We start from the raw sequence: 22121 nt of genomic DNA, 5'->3' as shown, positions 1-22121 counted from the left end.
TTGATGGGAAGGGAGCTGCCTTACAAGAGAGGTGTGGTTTTCCTTGTTTTATTAGCATATTTCCCAGAATCCCCTAGTGGAGCATCAGTGGCTACAAGTCTCCAGGCGCCTACAAGGCATCCATAAGCAGAACTCTTACTCCCTGCCCCCAATCGATCACTGTGAGGATTTCCTATAAAATATACTGTCTGTGAGGCATCTGTTCCCCCCAGTCCCCCATGCGCTGCGTCCTGCCCCCCAATTATATATTGTATATCCATTCCTATAGAATCTATGATGTGCAGAGCAGTACAATGTAACACAATCAGCTCTGCTACATCTCGGTGCCGGGCGTGCCTGCAGTTGTATACACAGAGTGATATTTCGGGCGCGGGATATAAGAGCGCACTGTATACGCTCCGCCATCGCCGCCTTGCCCTTAATAGGCCAATTGTAGAGAAGAGAAAGCAGAGCGATTATGGAGATGGATGTTACATGGAAGAAGGAGCTGATTCCAAACATTCTGCTCCGAGTCCTGACACAATGACACTGTTATTCCGCCTCAGGAATGTTTCCAGTCCCCCCCACCCCACACCCCACTTTGGAGAGAACTCGTCCTCGTCCCACCCTCCCAGTGTACAGTGTGTTCTGTGACTAAAGAGAAACTTTCTTTCAACTACTAACCATTGCTGACCCTGCTGTTCAGTGTAGCCCCCTGCTGGTCAGATATTGGGAGCAGCAAAAATAAAAAAAACATAGTGGTTAAGGGAACCTGTCAGATGTGACCCTAAGACTGCAGCCATTGTTAGGCATTGTCCCTGGAGAGATGTGTAATCAGACCTCACACTGCCGCGCTCTGTGCTCCCTGCAGCCAGTGTCATGTACTGTCCCTGGAGAGATGTGTAATCAGACCTCACACTGCTGTGCTCTGTGCTCTCTGCAGCCAATGCTATGTATTGTCCCTGGAGATTTGTATAATCATACCTCACACTGCTGTGCTCTGTGCTCTCTGCAGCCAGTGCTCTGTATTATCCCTGGAGAGATGTGTAATCAGGCCTCACACTGCTGTGCTCTGTGCTCTCTGCAGCCAGTGTTATGTACTGTCCCTGAAGAGATGTGTAATCAGACCTCACACTGCTGTGCTCTGTGCTCTCTGCAGCCAGTGCTCTGTATTATTCCTGGAGAGATGTGTAATCAGGCCTCACACTGCTGTGCTCTGTGCTCCCTGCAGCCAGTGTTATGTACTGTCCCTGAAGAGATGTGTAATCAGGCCTCACACTGCTGAGCTCTGTGCTCTCTGCAGCCAGTGTTATGTATTGTCCCTGGAGAGATGTGTAATCATACCTCACACTGCTGTGCTCTGTGTTCTCTGCAGCCAGTGTTCTGTATTGTCCCGTTAGAGATTTGTAATCAGACCTCACACTGCTGTGCTCTGTGCTCTCTGCAGCCATTATTCTGTATTGTCCCGTGAGAGATTTGTAATCAGACCTCACACTGCTGTGCTCTGTGCTCTCTGCAGCCATTATTCTGTATTGTCCAGTGAGAGATTTGTAATCAGACCGATGTTAATTTTGTTAGTAGGAGCAGGACTGTGAAAAATGTTTTTTTTATTCCAGGATTGCAACTTCTCCAAGTGCAATGGGGGTGTGTCCTCACACTGCTGTGCCGTTAGCTCTTTGCAATGAATCAGTTCAAAGCCCCTCCCTTCTGAGGAAAGCTTGACAGCCTTCTGGTGCATCAACATAGCAGCTAGGCGCCCAGCAGTGTGAGGACACACCCACAGTGCACGTTAAGAAGCTCCTATCCCTGGTATCCGGTGGGGAGAGGGAATGAGCATGTGTGTCCACTGCACTTAATTCAGGAGGTGGTCGTGCGTGTGGTTGTACATTGGGGACACCAGGGGGTGACAACAGTAAGTAAACAGCATGTAAGTTCACGTTATATGAGATGTGATGGGTGGAGACCCCTCTAAACCTCCTACTAAAGTGTTAAACATTAGGGTGGGCTCTTCCTGGCCTCCTGTCATGTGGATACATTGATGATGATGACTTATCAGACTACAATCAGGAACATATTCTTGGCTGCAGAGAAGCAATAAAGACGTTCTGGAATCAGTGATTAGAAGGAAATGAGAGTTAATGAAGGAATTGGGCGCGGAGGAGCTGGAGCTTCATTTAAAGGGGCGCCGCAAGCAGAACTGATGCCCTAACCCTGTGTGATGACAAGGGGGGACCTGGGGGGCGTCACTCCCTGCACATGGTGAGCTCCTGGAAATGGGCTAAACCATCGGATAAGAGGGGATCTCCCAGCACATTGTACATATGAGCCGCATGATGGCGCCGGGTACCTGTGCCTGTCGGACTGGTGGCAGGGGGTGGCGAATCCATCTCCTCAAAGGCCTCCTTGTAGCTGTGCAGATGAGGCTGAAAATAGCAAAAAATGAAGTCACTCATTAACCATTGCAGAATCACAAGGAATAATTCCACCCCCCCTCCACCCTCTCCCTTTGTGACATTTCCCTTTAAGATTCTCCAAAATCCCCTAAAATGGGCAGTTGTGGGGTCATCCGTTTCTGTTAGGGGGTAAAAATTCTAACTTCACCTTGTTACATTAACTGAAATTTGGTACATCAGTTTCCTGGAAAGTTTTGTGAAAAACAACTCCCTCCCCCCCAATAATCCTAGTGTCATCACACAACTTTCCTGAAGGACTGATGGTAAATCTGCCTTATCCTGCAGCAAGTTGGGAACATTTTACACAACTGGACTGGAAGCTGACATTCAGCAGCCCTAATAAGTGACTTTCAGGAATCTGGGAAAGATGGGAACATTCCCTGCTAACTTACACTAAGGAATCTTGGAAGGTTGGGATGACAGCATTATCGGATACTCAGTATTAACCCAGCTTTCCCAGAAACAAATCTTACTGTTTATAGCCTGTTAAATCTCTGTTATAGTTCCCTAATGCATTGCCACCCAGCTTTCCTAGAACCTTGAGTTACACTGACGTGTTGTTAGACAGTAGGGGACGCATAATGCTGCAGGATTCTAGGAAGGATGAGTGGCTGCGCCCACCACAGAGGCCAATATAAATACTGTTGACACCCAACTTTCCCAGGATCAGATAATCTTCCAATGCTGTGGTTATTACCTCCTTTGGTCTTCCCCCTGGATTGGCTGCGATGGTGTTGAACACTTCAGGGGAGACGCAGCGCACAGGGGAGCGCACTTTGGTGGGGCTGGCGGCAGTAGGGGGGTCGGCAGCCTTATCGTCATACTGCCCCTCGCTGGTCGTCCTCCTGCGGGTTACGACAATGATCTCATCCGGGGTCTTGTCGCGGGTCTGCACTCCTGCAAAGCACAACATATGTCATACGTGTCCCTGCCATGAAAAGGTCACGCTCTGCAGTTCTCTCCATGTTTGGTTCATGCACGAAAATACTAATATATTGGGAAAACTTAAAGGGATCTTCCACTCTGGACTTCATTAGGACATACAACTCTGAGCTCCTAAAGTGTAAAGGTCCCATGAGGAGCTTTGGAGGATCCAGAACATTTTACTAATTTATCAGGAGGGCAGGTGCCTGGAGGAATAACCGCACCATGAACCCAAAATGCCTTGTACCATATTGGTGTTTTGGCCCTTGAACCGAAAAGGCATCCTAGACGCAGGGGCAGGAGGAGGTAAATAACCACTAAGGGGCATCCTAGACGCAGGGGCAGGAGGAGGTAAATATCCACTAAGGGGCATCCTAGACGCAGGGGCAGGAGGAGGTAAATATCCACTAAGGGGCATCCTAGACGCAGGGGCAGGAGGAGGTAAATATCCACTAAGGGGCATCCTAGACGCAGGGGCAGGAGGAGGTAAATAACCACTAAGGGGCATCCTAGACGCAGGGGCAGGTAAATAACCACTAAGGGGCATCCTAGACGCAGGGACAGAAGGAAGTAAATAACCGCTAAGGGGCATCCTATACACAGGGGCAGAAGGAGGTAAATATCCACTAAGGGGCATCCTAGACGCAGGGACAGGTGAGGAAAAATAACCACTAAGGGGCATCCTAGACGTAGGGGCAGGAGGAGGTAAATAACCATTAAGTGGCATCCTAGAGGCAGGGGCCACAGGGTAAATAACCATTAAGGGGCATCCTAGAGGCAGGGGCCAGGAGAAGGTCAATAACCACTAAGGGGCATCCTAGACACAGGGGCAGAAGGAGGTAAATAACCACTAAGGGGCATCCTAGACGCAGGGGCAGAAGGAAGTAAATAACCACTAAGGGGCATCCTAGACGCAGGGGCAGAAGGAAGTAAATAACCACTAAGGGGCATCCTAGACGCAGGGGCATGAGGAGGTAAATAACCATTAAGGGGCATCCTAGAGGCAGGGGGCAGGAGAAGGTCAATAACTACTAAGGGGCATCCTAGGGGCAGGAGAAGGTCAATAACTACTAAGGGACATCCTAGACCCAGGGGCTGTTACATTTTCCATTGTAGTTACATAATGAGCCCACAATGTTTCGGGAATATTTATGTTTTGCCTCCCTGGACCTTCGATGACGGTGGACGAGGGGGCATCCTAGAGTGGAAGTTGTCAGGACGAGTTCCATATCCAAGTGTTTAGATGACACCATAACCACAGAATGAACCTGAAACATGTTGGTCCAGGTCTGTGTTCTCCCCCGACTCCTGGGATCCTTCTGATCATGGGATCCACACTCTAGGTGGATTGGGTTTTGGGTCATCATTTGACCCGGTTCTCACCAGGAAAATTTCCTTAGAAAACAAAAGCCTTTAACTATTTAAGACAATGAGTAGCTGCACCCAGGAGCTCGGACTCTGAGCGGAGACCACCCCGGGGAGGGGCCGCATTCCTTTCCAGTAATATCAAATAGTCTCACAATGAAATCAGTGTTATCATTTCCGAAAAAGTTCCACAGCGGTTTCCTAGCAAACAACATAACAACAATGTATCAGTGGAGGAACTCCGTGTCCTGCACTTCTGCTGGACCAGACGCTCCTATTGTGTAGCTGCGATGGAGCCCTGACCCAGAGCGGAGCAAAGCCCCTTCTAAAGTGATGGTTGGGGGCCCGGTCCAGAGAACACAGCCCCCGGATATATTGAGGGCAAGGGTAAACCTAAACTCTATGCTGACCGAGCCAACCTATAGAACGGCGCCTCCTGCAGTAGTAATATATCAGGGTGTCTTATTAGTGAGGGGGCTCTCCACGCTGAGTCTCACACCCTTCCTGACATCAGGGATATTATTTTATAAGTGTCAGGCTCTCATTTGTAACAGATAACTGCACCACTGATGCTGCTCCCATCTTCCTGCAGGTGGTGCTGCCTGAGGCAAGATGCTCAACTCCCCTCAGGGCTAGTGCACCCCTGATTGAGGGACACACAAGAGTTATGCAAAGGGTTGTGGAAAACAATATCCTGACCTCTCTAGGTGGCAGCACCAGTATCATAAGAATGGGGTCCCTCTCCAGCATTAGGGGGTATTAGAGGGCAGGCACTTGCTTAGTGACTCTGGTATTATTTATTATGGATTTAGGGGAACAGCAACACAGAGGTTTTCAGGTCACATCGGTAAAGTGGGAGGGGCCAATGTAAATGTGAAATAACTGAATTAAGGTATTCATTAAGTGCCGATGATATGGAAGCTGCATAATAATGTGGCATTTCCAGGGCCTTCGGAATGAATTGGAGAGAATGTCATCCGGAGGCTCCGGGGGCGTTCCTCAATGCCATAGTGATGGGGCCCCGCGTCTGGGGGTGAAGGGGGACGATGGAGAGAAAGATCCGAAAAGTGAAGACAGTGGAACAGAGGGGCACCAAAATGTCATGGAGGGGATGGGAGGGGGCGAAATGCTGGGAACGTTACGGAAACACAATAATATTCAACCAAATTTACGGGTTTTAGATTGTTGTAAATGGAAACATTCAGAATCAGCTTGTCTAACAGTTATGGTTTGTTCATCTCACCCCCAGACTGATACAGTGTGACAAACCCTCAGCTACATCAAGACAATGGATTTTCATCTCTCCAAGTTCATTACAATCTTTAGTGCAGGTAAAGCTGTTAAAGCTGGGAATCAGGACTGCTGCTTGGTCCATTGCCTGCACTGATACATTGTAACAAACTGTTCTAAGGAAAACTCTGGTAGCGCCTTCATTCTCTGAATGTTGACAACAATTCTAGTTACAGTTTTCGTTACAATGTTTCAAAACTGTCAACATGCAATTCAGAAAAAAATAACAATTTGTGCAGCTGTTTGGTTTTATTCACTGCAAGCCCTGATACATTGTAACAAACCTTCCTAGGACAATGTCAGTGGGTTTTTGCAGCTTCTTAATGTTTTGGGTTTGTTACAATGTTTCAGGACAGGTAAACAGCAACTGAGAACATAAGAAAGAGATTTGTGCTGCTGATTTGTGTTGATCACACTGTGACTTTGGAGCTGAAACCTCGAAGATTGGATGAAGGCTCCAGTGTATCATTGTCTCAAATAGAGTGTAAGCTCCCAAGGTCAGTCCATATTCCAGAAATGAAGAGAGAGCAGGAGTGCAGCATATATGTATAGCTACAAGTGTTTCTGGGCTATAGGGGATATTGGGGGATGTCTCCTGTGATACTAATCCATTGTATGCTGAGCCGCTACTGGATTAGTGTCAGTCTTTACTGTAGTTCTCGCATTCTATTCCTGTACCTATAGTATCAGGAAGACAGAGGCGATGCAATCAGGACGATTCAGTGGGTGAGAGCACGGGGCATATTTTGGGCTTAGGAAGGTCTGTATATAGTTTCATTTCCCAATCTCGATGGGGGTGGAAGCCTTGAAGATTGTTAATGATCTACAAGTCCTGACCGGCCCGACTCGATGAAGGGCTCCGTGTCTGAACACGAATCTGAGCGCGAATTCTCTACTTCTCCAAGAGCAAAATAAGGATTATTGTTTCAGAGCCAAGGGTGAAATGGAAACCTGTACATAATAAGGAGGTCCTCTGCCTGGTGACTACAGGAACTCATCTATATGTCATGAGGACTTCTAAGCCAATAGGATCTGATGCCATGGAAAAATGTCAGACCTTACATACAGACCACAAACAGCGCCCAGTCCACCATAGGGCAGGTGAGTTGAGAAAGACTCTGCCCAATAGGTTTCACTTTGAATCCCGGAGCGCTGCCATTTTTTGGACCTTCTATTTGGATGGGCTGTGTCTGAGCCCTGCAGGTAGGATGTGGTACTGCAGCTCCCTAACAAATAGATCCATCATCCCATCACAATCCCATATGGGAATTCCAGATTTGCTTCCTTCGCCTCAGATGACCCCAGTCTAGATATACATGGGGGATGCGCTGTACATGCAGCTTCTAAATAAATAAAAAATCAAATATTGTACAGAGCTGCACAGTCTACTAATGACATATGGCATCAAGATGGGCTTCCTGATGGAGAGCCAAGGCTGCGGAGGGTCTTCACCCCTCGGTATCTGTAGCTCTAGGAGGTTGTAACCTAGAACTAAAGTCATTAATACATAATAGAAGCAACAATGTATCAAGTATAGAGGGTGTAATTTACTACAGCATCCAGAGGGGGCGCCCTCACAACAAGGGGGAAGATTAAATAAGAAGGTCCAAGCTAAAAACACAAGTGACCGGCTGCTGAAGAAGCACCTGATACTAAGCTGATTATCTCCTTGTTGTGACCAAGAGGATTATGATCTGTGGTTGAACCTCAGTATCTATTCAGATTTGGTACAGCGCCTCCGGGAGGGGGGGGGGGGGTATACACTGAAATCACAGTTTTTTATGGATGTGCTGGGTCCTCCAGAGGTATATGCTCTCTGCAATGGTTCGGAGGGGGGAGGGGGTGTGTCACAGGTGATACATTGTAGCATAGGGCGATTCTACCACCTTACCGGTCCATCAATATAGGAACAAGATCCGATCCCTGATCCACACTCAGGATACAACGTTACACAAGACCCACCCACCCCCCATCCTCCAACATGTTTCATAACATAATAATAACTTTGCTTTTGAAGGTTTTGGCGCATTAGTTCAAGCAGTGAATTCCAACACAGATGTTGTAAACAAGAGCCACATAACAAAAAAATGCATGAAAGACAAGCACCACGCCCCGTGCCCTCTGCCAGCTCACAAACTTCATGGTTAGAAGCCACAGTTCACACCCCACACGCCCCATGCCTTCAGAAAGAAGCAAAGAGAACACAACCGGGTCACCCCAAGTCCATGTCACCCACCGGATCAGTCACTGCCCCCACCAGTGGCTGTGAAGCGCGTGGACATCATGCCAGGTGGGCACGACCAGGGTAGAGGGATCAAGTGCCCAGTCTCTTGTTAGTTGGTGGTCAGCGCCTATGAGAGGCGCCAGCACTGGGCCCCACACTCCTTTTTGTGTCTTACCTGTACCGTTTCTGTTTTGGGGCCCAAGGCTGGTGCCCTCTGAGCACCATCTAGAAGAATCTTAATACTACGGCACACAACATGGCACAACATGCGTAATGGAAAAGGAAAGAGCGGACAGAACAAACCAGAGAAAGTGAAGGAGCGCTGGCGCTGAAGCGTGGGTGTATGAGGGGTGTTCATACTTTGGCGGATATTCCGGAGTTTGCTGTTGTACTCTGGGAGATGGAGGGATCATAGATGAGAAAAGGGAGGGAAATAATCGGAACAGGAGATTCCCCACGAAGACAAAAAGAAAAAACAACGGGGACGAGACAGAACAAATGGAGAAAGGAAACAGAATGGTTAGATGATGGAGAGAGTCATGATATGGAGGTCAGTGCAGCCGAGGGAGGAAAACAAAAGTCAATGGATCAATATACAAACAATAGAAATGATGATCTGTAAATCATAGTCATAATAATGTACAATGCATGTAGTGCCCTGCCAGGACCTTTCATATCACTGTTACTTGTATCACAGAGATTGTTAATATGGAGACGGGAGCAAATAACCTTCTCATTGGTTTATATTCACGAACAATAAACCGTAAACTGTACAATTTAACCTGCATGTTCTGTAAAACATAGCATGGCTCGAGAACATCTAGTGCCCTGCCAGGACCTTTCATATCACTGTTGTATCTCGGTAGTATTACAGAGCTTGTTGTTATTGAAAACACACCAAAAAACTTTCTCATTGGTTTGTATCCATGGGCAGGATTCCATAAACTATACAAATGTACATTGTAACTTGTATGTTCTATGCAACATGTCATGAAGAAAGACCCGGGGCCGGGGACATTACCTTATAAATGCATCTATCTAGCGCCCTGCCAGGACCTTTCATATCACTGCTATTCCTATATTCCATATTAATATATATGTTAGGAGATGGTTCATTAGGAGAGAGCACCAAATCATTTTTTCTCATTGATTTGTATATGTGCCCAGGTTTATATAGTGCATCTGATTTCCTGCCTGTGCCGCTCCCCTGCTCAGGTCCGCCGGAGTTCACCATCTTCCTCCCGGTGTATGTAAGTGCATTGGGTGCAATTCCAAATCCTTCGGGTCATCCACCAGCCCGCCCCCTGATTTCTGTAGCGTGAAAGCCGGTGCCGTGCGCCAAAATCCGATCACGTGCGACACATTCCCCAAAAGTTGGGAAACCCGAAGGAAATGCGGCCGCGGGACCCTTAGTAAATAAGCCCCTACGTGTTTCTAAGGGCTCCTCATAGCAATTAATGGAAACTGATAAAACTGTATCAGATTTATATCTTATATGGCCAATACCCGACAAGTCACCATGACCTTTGCATGGAAGCACATAATGTTATACAGGTAGCGGGATGTGTGGGTGCATGGGGATCATGGAATTTGGGCAGCAACCCCCCTGTATAATAACATTGGAGCTGGCACTGATGACTTCCCAAATGCCCCCTGGAGATATGTCACCACCAGCCGGAAACCTCCAATGTTACAACAAGGTATTTGTTGGAATGTCTGCAAGGAAAATTCCCATATAAAGACATATTATCCCACAAAGAGCAGATAGTTCTATCCCCTCCCCCCTGACACTGAGGTGAGGTCAGTGCCCCCACATGCCCCCTGAATAACCACAATATCTGGGGCATTGGATCTGTAATGCCTGCACAGTGCCAGAATATACAGGAGGGGGATTGCACTTGGGAATAGTGGGGGATGCAGTTTCCTCTAAATGCTGCAGTCTGGAATATACTGGAGGTAGCAGAGCTGAACAAACTGTGTTACTACATACAACTACAGGCAAATGTGTAGAATATCACAGTCCTGCTGCTACTAAATACATACACAATAACAACATACAGAGGTATGATTGTAAGCGAGTGTAACCCACAGCCCAGGAGAAGGGCTGTTGCATAGGTTGGCACGCCCCTTTAAGAAAGGCTGCAATGATGTTGATGTGAAATGAGGTTGTGAAAGCGTTAAAATGAAAACCAGATGATTCAGGGGAGGGGATCAATAGTATACAGCAGTTTATATATGGCAGTGATATTTTATACTATATCTTATACATATACTGTATATGGCGGATCTATTTATACTATGTTTGGGCTGTATTTGGCGGTTGTATTTATACTATGTTTGGGCTGTACATGGCGGTTGTATTTATACTATATTTGGGCTGTATGTGGCGGATGTATTTATACTATGTTTGGGCTGTATGTGGCGGTAGTATTTATACTATATTTGGGCTGTATATGGCGGTTGTATTTATACAATGTTTGGGCTGTATGTGGCGGTTGTATTTATACAATGTTTGGGCTGTATATGGCGGTAATATTTATACTATATTTGGGCTGTATATGGCGGTTGTATTTATACTATGTTTGGGCTGTATTTCGCGGTTGTATTTATACTATGTTTGGGCTGTATTTGGCGGTTGTATTTATACTATATTTGGCCTGCATTGTATATGGCAGTAACTAAAGAACTTTAGAAAAACACAAATATACAAAATATTACAAAATGTCTTGTTTTCTCCGTCCATAGTGACATGTGAGATGACAATGGCGGTATGTTCTATTTACTGCGGTGTAACTAATACCGGGGGGTCATGTGTCACGGATGGGGTGTATGTATATATATATAACCCTCCAGCTTCCTAGCAGAAAGAGAATCCCACTGGTGCTAAATACAGCGGGAAAAATCCAACCCTCCGTCTCCGAAGACTAAAAACTGATGCTGATCTGTCAGATTCCAAACATACCGAACAATGGGGCACATACAGCGCGTCCCGGCTAAATCCGTCATCAAGTGTCCGGAGAAAGTGCTGATGCGGCACGGAAATTAGTCATTGCTAAAGTAAGTGCCCCCCATATCAACATACAAAACACAATTTGATCCAATCCCATTAATCGGGTACAATTTTTACCTTTTATAGTTATGCTCTTCTATAGGATGATTTTCTAGATTTGCCTGCAGGACCCTGGCTGACCTGCAGGGGTCAGCGTTACAATACGATTCTATAGGGAAAGTACATGCGCAACTTGAAAGCTAGAATTCTTTTTATTTGTTTATGGACAAGAACAAGATTTTATTGTGCACTGGAACACGATGCTGCTTATGTGGTACAAATCAGTAAAGGAGCCTGATCAGGGGTCACGACATGGGACAAAAATATTTTCGGAATGATACTAATGTATGTATACGCAGCGATGTAGTGTTACTGCTTTGTCAGGTGGCAGCTAGTACTCTCTGGTGTCAGCCACGCCCGTCTTCTATCCTCTCTTTCGTGTCATTGCGTCTGGCTTGGTCGTCTCTGGCTTGGAGCTGTCGGAGTGACTCAGGGCGGCCGGCAGGAATGTGAGGCCGAGCCGCACCGTGTCCTGTGGTCAGTGAATTCCAAGCATGAGGTGTAATGGCCACGTTCTGTATACCGACCGTGCAAATATTTACCCCGGGGACGCAGTAACTATAACATTGTATGCATGACAAATGACGGTGGTTACCGGGGGGCGGGTGATGTGAGGACATTAGTTATCTCCCAACACTAGGGGGCAGCACTCAATATAATATGTAACTCCTTAAAGGGGTTCTCCACTTCTTGTTTGTAGGACAGGGAGTATTCTATCAGCAGTGATCTGCAGGGAAATGGATTAGAAACCTAAAAATGTCCCTACAGCACCACCACTGGGGGAATGAGGAATTACACTGTCACATCATTGGGTGGTCTGTGTAATACAGGAAGGATCCCCCGGAGAGGAACTCTATGGGAAGATGGGGATAGTGAACAGCCGATCCCCAATATTACTCACAGAAAGGGTGTATGGTAATGGGTTTCTACAATGAACAATTCCTTTAAGGACTGCCCATTGACACAAAATGCACCAATAGAATTATAATACATTTATAAATGCACTTTAATGTATCTAATACTTTGCTGTAGTATTGGTCACAGTCTCCATCAGTGGGGAGGTTGTAGGGACTACAGTCCTACATGAGTTCTGGTTCCTGAAGGGGCCTAAAGGACCCTCGTGCACATTGGGGTTACGACCCACATGATGACCGTTATAGCAGTGACCAATGAGTAAAGACTTAGCTCCCAATTAATGTAACTAAAATCACCACCTAGAGGCCAGTAGAGGTCCTGGATTCAAGTAACTAAAATCAGACTGAAGAAGAGCATAACCTATAACCGCCTCCACAGTGACATGCAGAGGGTCCCATCATTTAACCCTTTAATAGACCTGTGAATACACTGAATCTAGCAGAGAATTACCTGCAATTCTATGGGCAACGAGACCTTCCAGATTGTAGTTCTCCTCCTCTGGGGGATCCCGGGCTTGAACTTGGGGCTGAGTGTTGACCACAGGAGGGGCCACGGAGGCCACAGTAGATGGTTGTGGACTGCTCTGAATAAAAGCAGAGAGTGGTGGGATGGATGATGAGGGAGTAGTTCCACTAGTCCCATAGCTGTAGCTTCTCACTAAAGCTGGAGGAGCCTGCGGGGACTGATAGCTGTAAGGAGAGTAAGTTGCAGATGAATATGGCTCCCTGTACTCGTTCAGGGGTCTGCACGTCTCAGGTGGTCTCATGGGTTCTGCTGAATAAGACCTTGGGGGTTGCTCTAGGGGGGTGTGAGCCTGGACGATGGCTGCAGAGGGCAGGCTGCCAGATGATGGGAGCCCATAGGCATTGCTTGGTCTCTGAGACACCACTTGTGGAGATGGCTGGTTGTAGACCCCCAGCGCCGGCTGGGCAGACAGTGACCCCGTAACCGGCATCGTTCTGTCCTCTTTTGGGGCGACAGGTACACTCTGCGACTTGTGCATCTGGGAGAATGAAGGATCAAGGTCCAACATTAGCATGTTAAGTGCTTCAATCGACTGCTCAATCTCCTTCTGGGAGGCCATGGTGGGGAACTCGGGGATACTGTGACTGTGGGGAACAGTCTGAAAAGTGCTTGGCTGGGGGGTGGGGGTCACCACTTGGTTCTCCTCCTGCTGACGGGAGGGGGGTCGGCTCCCGGTTTGTTGCCAGGAGTTGAGACCCCTCTGAACGGCTTCTCTGCTGCTTACGCTTCTGGCTGGTGCTTGGGGCAGCTGTGAGCTGGGCTCATATTTTGCCGGTTCGGCATTGGTGAAGGACTGGGATCGGTACATCCCATTGGGGTCATAGTAGTATAAGTGCTTTTGCGTTACTGTGTCTGGTAGAGGTTGTCCCCAGCTGGATATTGCTGGTTGGTTGACTTGGTAGGAGGACAAGTTATCCTGAGCGGATACTGAAGGCCTCATCAGACTTCCAATATCTGGAGAATATGGGGTGGTTGTGGATTTTATAATGTTCTGGTTGTTGTATGGATAACCACCATTAATCATGGTCTCCTTCCCAAGATAGCCATGTTTATGCAGCTTCTCAATGCCATTCATGGTGGAGGGACCATTAGACATGTTCATATGAGGAGACTGATGGTAACCAGTCTCGTGGACATGAGGAGCACCATCAAAAGAGGAGAGTGTACCCAAGCTTCCAACACTGTGTCCATCATGGTTGGGTAGGTCATCATCTAGGATGTCTGTCTCCCTTTCGGCCGGTGGGGACATGCTGGTCCCGTTCACGTGAACCTGTGCGGGCACCACATGCAGCATTGCTCCAGTTACTGATGTGCCGGGATTAAGGTTGTGCATCTGGGCATCAGAGTCCAAGCCAAAGCCAACGAGAAGCCTTTCGAGCTCTTGCTTTTCCTCGGGCGTCAACCCTTGGTTAGAAGATGCATTGGCCACTTGCTCATCTGTCTTGTCAGTCTTCGTTGAAGCGGTAGAATTTCCCGAATCGCTGCTCACCGATAAGGTATGTTCTATGTGATTGGGGGCGGCAGACAGGGGGATACCACTGGCGTTGACCGTGCTGGTGCTCCCGTTGGTGGATTCTTTCTTCTTCACTCTAGCGTAGAGGCTTCCATCCAGAGGTCCTTGGGTATGCCCGACTTCTGCTGAAAGAGAAGAGATACAATCGTTAACACAGAAGAAAGACGCATAAACATCTATACAATGTAACAATTACTAGATCCGGTGAGACCATCTACAGCCAAAATATATCTCAATGAAGTCCTCCTAATACCAACCCCCACAGCGGTGCCAAGGTATAAGAGCCTCCAAGATCAGCCCATAAATCCGGTCTAATTGCTCATCCTAGCGCCATCACCCCAATCCCACAGGATCCTGTCCCCGATCCAAGCACTTTCTCCCACCGCGAGGACACCTTAGCTCCGCCCACTGATGCACGCTAATGCATTGGGTTATGGAGTTTTGGGAACACAAGATAAAAACATAGGGTAATCGATACTCGGCAATCACCGCTAACCATATTAGAGCGCTCAGCAGCGGCTTATATCTCCAGAGATGTCCCAGAGGGGCGACTTTTATCTACCTTACACTCAGCCTCCCGCAGATGATAATCTCTCGTCTGCACATTAACATCAAAGCAAATCGATCGGTGGAGCCGGAGATGGATGATGCCGACCTGTTTGTTTTCAAGGTCATAAGGACAATACAGTCAAAAGTAAAGGACTAACTAAATAGGGATACTACTCCCATCATCTAGGGGACCTAGATTCAAGGGAACCTGTCAGCAGGTGTGACCATATAGACCCTTTCCCTGGAGAGATGTTTAATGAGACCTTTGTGTATGTTGTTAGTAGTAGCAGGACTGTGAAATATGGATTTATATTCCAGGATTCTAGCTTTTCCAAACGCACTAGGGGCATGTCCTCACACTGCTGTGCTCTGTGCTATCTGCAGCATGTGATATGTATTATCCCTGCAGATATGTGTAATATTACCTTTGTGTATGTTGTTAGGAGCAGCAGGACTGTTATATATAGATTCCAGGATTGTAACTTCTGCAAGTGCAATGTGGGTGTGTCCTAAGGGACTACTGGGCCCTTCAGGTACTGGATTAACTTTAACTCATCGGTCAGTGTGATTGGTGGGTTCCTCTTCACCTGCACAGACACATAAGGACAGGGCAGGACACTGGGTATATAAGGATTTGCAGATCCTCAGCAGTGATGTCCCTGAGGCATGAGCCACCGTGTGCCTCGTGCTTCGGTTATGACTCTGCTGCTGCAGAATTCGTTGAGCTCCAAAATAGATGCGGTGCTCTCCTTTATAGCTCAAATACCGGCCGAAGGAAGCAGCTGCTCCACAATGCAGAGTGCTGCCCCTGCTAGGTGGCTCCGTTACAGTGTGTCAGTGAAGGCGCATACATTGTATCACTGTTGTTTTGCAGAGTCTCGGGGCCACACCCTGATCCCTGGGGTTTGCTGTCATATTCGTCCCCCACGCACTGATTCACACCATGTTTTCAGGGGTGGAGGTGTGAAAAAATGAAATGGCATCAGGCGTCCCTCCTAGATGACCTCATGGTGCCAAGACTGGCGCGTACTCAGATCACAAGCGTGAGAGGGCGAGGGATGACTCAACAGACACCCGAATCCTGCGCCCCCGGGGGAAGAAGAGAGCCCTGCATTGTCCTGACAACAAAGATGTCTGGGACGTCAGAGACCGTGATAACATTAGCATGGGGCCCAAATGGCTCAGGGGGGCGCTCTAGAGCCGGAACAAACCCATACACTGACCCCTTGATGGACATTAGCCCGGGGGTCCTGTGATGCTACTTGCCAAGGAGACATCAGGACCTAGTGATGGTCCATGTCTGACCCAAGGAGACCAGTCTAGCGCCACCTCCTGCAGTCGTTTGGGATCCAGATATGGGTCACAGAGCAGAGAATGGTCTGCAGGATACAGGGTCCCCTTGGTCTACACTTTTCCTTCCTTGGCCCCTTCAAAGGAAAACTGAAAGAAGCCGAATCCCTTAGGCATGTAGTGAGATGATGACATCCTTGCTTCCTACAGTCACCACTCGGGGGAGCTCTTATGATAGAATGCAGTTGGGTTTCTGAGCTCCCCCTAGTGTTGCAAACAGGAAGCAAAAACTGTATCATTTTATTTTAGGATTCTGCAGGAGATTCGGCAAATGATCTCAGTCTGGACTTTGTGACTCATGAGGCAGCAGATATAGAGGACGCTCTGAACACACATGGACCTCGGAGGCTGGAGACCCTTTGTTTTAGGAATTGCCTCGTTATCTTCCCCAGAGATTGCACATGCGGAATAACAGGAGTCCTGTGTCTGCCTCGGCTCTATCTCTATTTATACAGAGAACAGGACGTGACTGCAGCAAGCAGCGGGATATTCTGCTGTCTAGTCCGGAAAAAACCCTCCTCTGCCTCCAATAGAGGTGAGCACCCAGCTTTCCCACACCCCTGAATTGCTAGCATTCCATTGATCTGCCTTACAAGAACATGAAGGACGCTGGAGGAAAAAGCAACATTTAGTATCGTAATAACCGGATGTATTTCCTTTTAAAGGGAACCTGTCAGCAGGTGTGACCATACAGACTGCAGACAGTACTATATATTGTCCCTGGAGACATATGTAATCAAACCATTATACATGTGGTTAGTAGCAGCAGGACTGTGAAATATGAATTTATATTCCAGGAGTGTAGCTTCTCCAAGTATACAGGAGGTGCATCCTCACACTTCTGTGCACTGTGCTCTCTCCATACAGTGCTATGTATTGTCCATGGAGAGATATGTAATCATACCATTATGTGTGTTTTTAGTAGCAGCAGAACTGTGAACTATGTGAACTAGGGGTGTGTCCTCACACTGCTGTGCTCTTAGGTTGCGGCATTGAACAGCTCCACACCTACTTCCCTCTGCCCTGAGTGACAGTATTTCTGGTATTGCTTCTAGTCAATGCATAGAGGGAGGACTCTGGAGCAGCTCAATGTAAAGTTGCGCAGAAGTGTGAGGACAGCAATAAATAAAATGCAGTTCTGGAATAAAAATCCATATTTTACAATTCTGCTGTTACTAACAACATACAAAAGTGCCGATTACACATCTCTCCAAGGGCATTACCAAACACTCCCTGCAGACAGCTAAGGGCACAGCAGTGTGAGGATCTACCCTTATTACAATCCTGAAATATAAATACATATATCACAGTCCTGCTGCTACTAACAGCATACACACAGGTCTCTCCAGGGACGTTACATAACAACGGCTGCAGTCTGGATGGTTGCACCTGCTGACAGGTTCCCTTTTATCCACAATAAATAATAGATGAAAGTGCTGCCGCCTCAGGATCAATAGGAAGGAGGTAAAAATAGACAGAGGGGACAGCAGACAAGTGAAGGAGAAGTCGGGGTCTGCAGCTGCTCCGGGAAATGTCTCTGCACATCTATAGGAGAATCCGGAGAGACCCCGGAGACCTTCTCATTCCGGTACTCAGCTCCGGCTTAAAGGGCCCTTCCACCTGTCATCTCGTTACACTTCTATCTACTAATAGGAGAAGGGCAGGGATTTTATTATTTGCCCCAAACCTAAAAGGTTCATGTTCCTGTTTTATTGCCTGAGGGGGAGGGGCAGTGACTACTACGGGATGACAAGGACTGAATCACCACCCAGTACTAAAAGGGGCGGTCCAGAATTGGAAAAACACGTGTGACCAGTGCCCCATTTGTCCACAGGTTGTCTATGAAAACTAACCAGTTTAAGGGCCCATGGCTGCAATACCAGTCCCAACCCATAGCAAGGTGGGGTGCTATTTCTAGTACAAAGCAGCCATGTTTTTTTTACAGTCCCTTTGAAGGGGATTAAATCCCCTTCTGGTGCACAGTTATGATAGTCAAGGGGGAGTGGCTGAGCTCAGGACCCAATCTGTACCCAGAGGCTTCACCTCTGGAAAGACATATACGTTATATAGTTTCTTAATGGGAATGGAATTCCAGACGAGCAGTGAAGACTGACACATAGGCCTCATTTTTCGGGGGGACCCATCACTTGCATAAACAGACAGATAGATTGCATTACACTTAATCCGCTCCAACAATAACATCGCATTCAGCCGGATGATTTCTGCCTAATGCTTTCAGCTTAAGAATGCAAACACATCCCAGCATGCTCGCTGCACACACGCAACCCGGAGCCCCGCAACACACTCATCTCTGGACCCCCGCCCCCAGCACTGCAGCACACTCATCTCTGCACCCCCGGAACCCCGCAACACACTCATCTCTGCACCCCCTGGATCCCTGCAGCACACTCGTCTCTGCACCCCCTGGATCCCTGCAGCACACTCGTCTCTGCACCCCTGGAGCCCCGCAACGCACTCGTCTCTGCACCCCTGGAGCCCCGCAACACACTCGTCTCTGCACCCCCTGGATCCCTGCAGCACACTCGTCTCTGCACCCCCTGGATCCCTGCAGCACACTCGTCTCTGCACCCCTGGAGCCCCGCAACACACTCGTCTCTGCACCCCTGGAGCCCCGCAACACACTCGTCTCTGCACCCCCTGGATCCCTGCAGCACACTCGTCTCTGCACCCCGCAGCACGACAACACACTCGTCTCTGTACCCCTGGAGCCCCGCAACACACTCGTCTAACCACCCAGCAACGCAACACACTCGTCTCTGCACCCCCCAGAGCACACTTGTCTCTGCAGCCCCAGCACCGCAACACACCCGTCTCTGCACCCCCCAGAGCACACTCGTCTCTGCAGCCCCAGCACCGCAACACACCCGTCTCTGCACCCCCAGGAGCCCGAAACAGACTCGTCTCTGCATCCCCTGGAGCCCCGCATCACACTCGTCTCTGCACCCCGCGGAGCCCCGCAACACACTCATCTCTGCACCCCCTGGAGCCCCGCAGCACACTTGTCTCTGCACCCCCTGGAGCCCCGCAGCACACTTGTCTCTGCACCCCCTGGAGCCCCGCAGCACACTTGTCTCTGCACCCCCTGGAGCCCCGCAACACACTCGTCTAACCACCCAGCAGCGCAACACACTCGTCTCGACACCCCCCCAGTGGCGCAACACACTTGTCTCGGCACCCCCCAGAGCACACTTGTCTCTGCAGCCCCAGCACCGCAACACACCCGTCTCTGCACCCCCAGGAGCCCGAAACAGACTCGTCTCTGCATCCCCTGGAGCCCCGCATCACACTCGTCTCTGCACCCCGCGGAGCCCCGCAACACACTTGTCTCTGCACCCCCCCGGAGCCCCGCAACACACTCGTCTCTGCATCCCCTGAAGCCCCGCATCACACTCGTCTCTGCATCCCCCGGAGCCCCGCAGCACACTCGTCTCTACATCCCGCAGCCCCGCAACACACTCGTCTCTGCAGCCCTGGAGCCCCGGAACACACTCGTCTCTGCACCCTGCAGCACCGCAACGCAGCCGTCTCTGCACCCACGGGCCCCTCCGCACACTTGTCTCAGTAGCCCCAGAGCCCCAATTCACTCTCATCTCTGCAATCCCCCGGCACCACAACACACTCGTCTCTGCAGATCCAGCACTGCAATACACTCGTTCTGCACCCCCAGAGCCCCTCCGCACACTCGTCTCTGCACCCCCAGAGCCCTGCAACAAACTCGTCTCTGCACCCCCCTGCACTGCAGCAAACTCATATCGACACCCCATGAGTACTGCAGCAAACTCATCTCTGCATCCCCTGAGCACTGCAACTTAATCATCTCTGCACCACCTGCAACAAACTTGTCTTTACACCCCCAGAGATGAAACTCATCTCTGCTCCCCTGGCACACAGGTGATAAATGCATCCTGGCAGAGAGCCCTATAAAAGTGGTGATAAGTGGCTGCCAAATACACGTGTGCCGCTGATCTCGCCATGGGACCATCCACTGAAACCTGTGGGATCACAGACACTTGTATATTGTGACAAAACCTCAGCCGAAGACGGGCGCTGGTCATCTGGTCACTAGAGATGACATGAGAATCTCCGCCTGAGTGCAGCAGCTGTCGCGCAGTTTACCTCCAGTGACGTGCGAGCTAATAGTGTGTTAGGATCCAAATATATCTAGATGTAGCAGAGCTGAAGCCGACATATGACGGTTCGGAAGTTCCATAAATTCTACGGTTGTAGTTGATGTGGTGGGTTTACCTGCAGTCCTATGTAAACTTTTAGATGCTTGTATCAAATGACAATGTCTTTGCTGACATTAAGTATAAATCCAAATGTGAGCCTGATTTTAGCTCCGGAGCAGCTAAAGCAGTTCTGCTACATCTGACAAACTCAGCTCTGCTATGTATGATAAACCTTAGGCTCTTTTCATATGGAGTATGTAATCGCCTGATGTAAACACCCCATAAAATATCTCAAACTTAATGTGAACAATGACAAAGTTCTGCTCCATATCACAAAGTCAACACTGTTACATCAGACAAGGTTTCTCTCATACCATGTTACATACTCAGCTCTGCTATGTCAGATAACCTTAGGCTCTCCCATCTCTAGAGCCTCCAATAGATTGGACAAATGTGCTCAAGTCTTGCAACAAGCCGCGCGCTCAGCTCTGCTACATCTGCGCATATATTCAGTGATTAGATAATGTTATCTAATATATTTTCAGTTTATAGGGAATCGGATCCTGGTCCTCCGCACAATATCATGTCCGTAGTCGTGTGACCTCGGGAGACAGGTGCGGGGGGGGGGGGGGGGGGTGTTGACTTTTAGGGAATGTTGTTACAGTGTATATCTCTCCTCAGGTTCATCTTCAAAGCCTTGGAGCGGGTCAGGTAATGTTATCACGCAGGGAAAAGGGAAATCCTCAGGGGGGGGGGGGGGGGGTCCTGGGATCAGAGCGGGTGCGAATCTAGCCCCCCCACCCCACCCCCAGATACTAGAGCCAAATCCAAAAACCTTGTTATATTCGGGGCTGTGCAAACAATCCGAGGGCAGGAATGTTAATGGAGAGGTTTGTTAGGAAAATGAAGATAAAGGGTCTTGGGTATAAAAGGGCAGAGCAGGGTCCTGGGAAAGCTGGGTGACGATTCCTACCACCTGGAGACAAGAATAACTCAGGAACAGCAGAATAATATGTGGGGGGGGATGTATGTGTAATATATATATATATATATATATATATATATATATATAGTGCTGTACAGGCAGAGCGCTCCCCTCCTCCGCACATCTGACACGTTACATGAAGAATCCCAGGCTCCGCCATGTAACCGCTGCCGGCTGTGACCACGTTCTTCCATCTCTGACACTCTCCACCCTGGAAGTGACTGGGAGAGTCCCGCTGCTGCTGTGAGGGAGGACTACAAGTCCCAGCACAACCAGACAGGAATGTAAGGGACATGGCGTAATAGAAGACATGTGAACGAACTACAAGTCCCAGCATAACCTCATAGACATCTATAGAATATAAATCACTACAAGTCCCAGCACAACCATACAGATGTGTATAGGATATGGAGTAATAGATGACAGGTAGCCGAACTACAAGTCCCAGCGTAACCTCATAGACAACTATAGAATATAAATCACTACAAGTCCCAGCACAACCATACAGATGTGTATAGGATATGGAGTAATAGATGACAGGTAGCCGAACTACAAGTCCCAGCATAATCTCATAGACATCTATAGAATATAAAACACTACAAGTCCCAGCATAACCTCATAGACATCTATAGAACATAAAACACTACAAGTCCCAGCACAACCTCATAGACATCTATAGAACATAAAACACTATAAGTCCCAGCACAGTCAGACAGAGATGTATAGGACATGGAGTAATAGGTGACATGT

At 48.4% G+C, this 22121-nt stretch overlaps 1 protein-coding gene across 18 annotated transcripts in view; it reads right to left on the bottom strand.

Moving 5' to 3' along the window:
• Positions 1 to 22121, bottom strand: part of TNS1 (tensin 1) — a 272482-nt gene that overhangs the window by 20071 nt on the left and 230290 nt on the right. For 11 of the 18 annotated variants that reach the window (XM_072121974.1, XM_072121970.1, XM_072121979.1 and 8 more), the window contains 4 exons: positions 12710 to 14422; positions 8539 to 8628; positions 3130 to 3329; positions 2327 to 2402 (listed from right to left, as the gene is read on the bottom strand). In XM_072121974.1, the coding sequence (XP_071978075.1) occupies positions 2327 to 2402; positions 3130 to 3329; positions 8539 to 8628; positions 12710 to 14422 (2079 nt within the window). The remainder of the gene's footprint in view (positions 1 to 2326; positions 2403 to 3129; positions 3330 to 8538; positions 8629 to 12709; positions 14423 to 22121) is intronic. The other 7 variants (XM_072121981.1, XM_072121989.1, XM_072121982.1 and 4 more) reach the window with 3 other exon arrangements.

The sequence above is a fragment of the Engystomops pustulosus genome, chromosome 8, assembly GCF_040894005.1.
Source record: "Engystomops pustulosus chromosome 8, aEngPut4.maternal, whole genome shotgun sequence".
Classification (NCBI taxonomy): Eukaryota; Metazoa; Chordata; class Amphibia; order Anura; family Leptodactylidae; genus Engystomops; species Engystomops pustulosus.
Note: the sequence above shows the minus strand (reverse complement) of the source record. Positions and strands in the feature narration are given on the sequence as shown.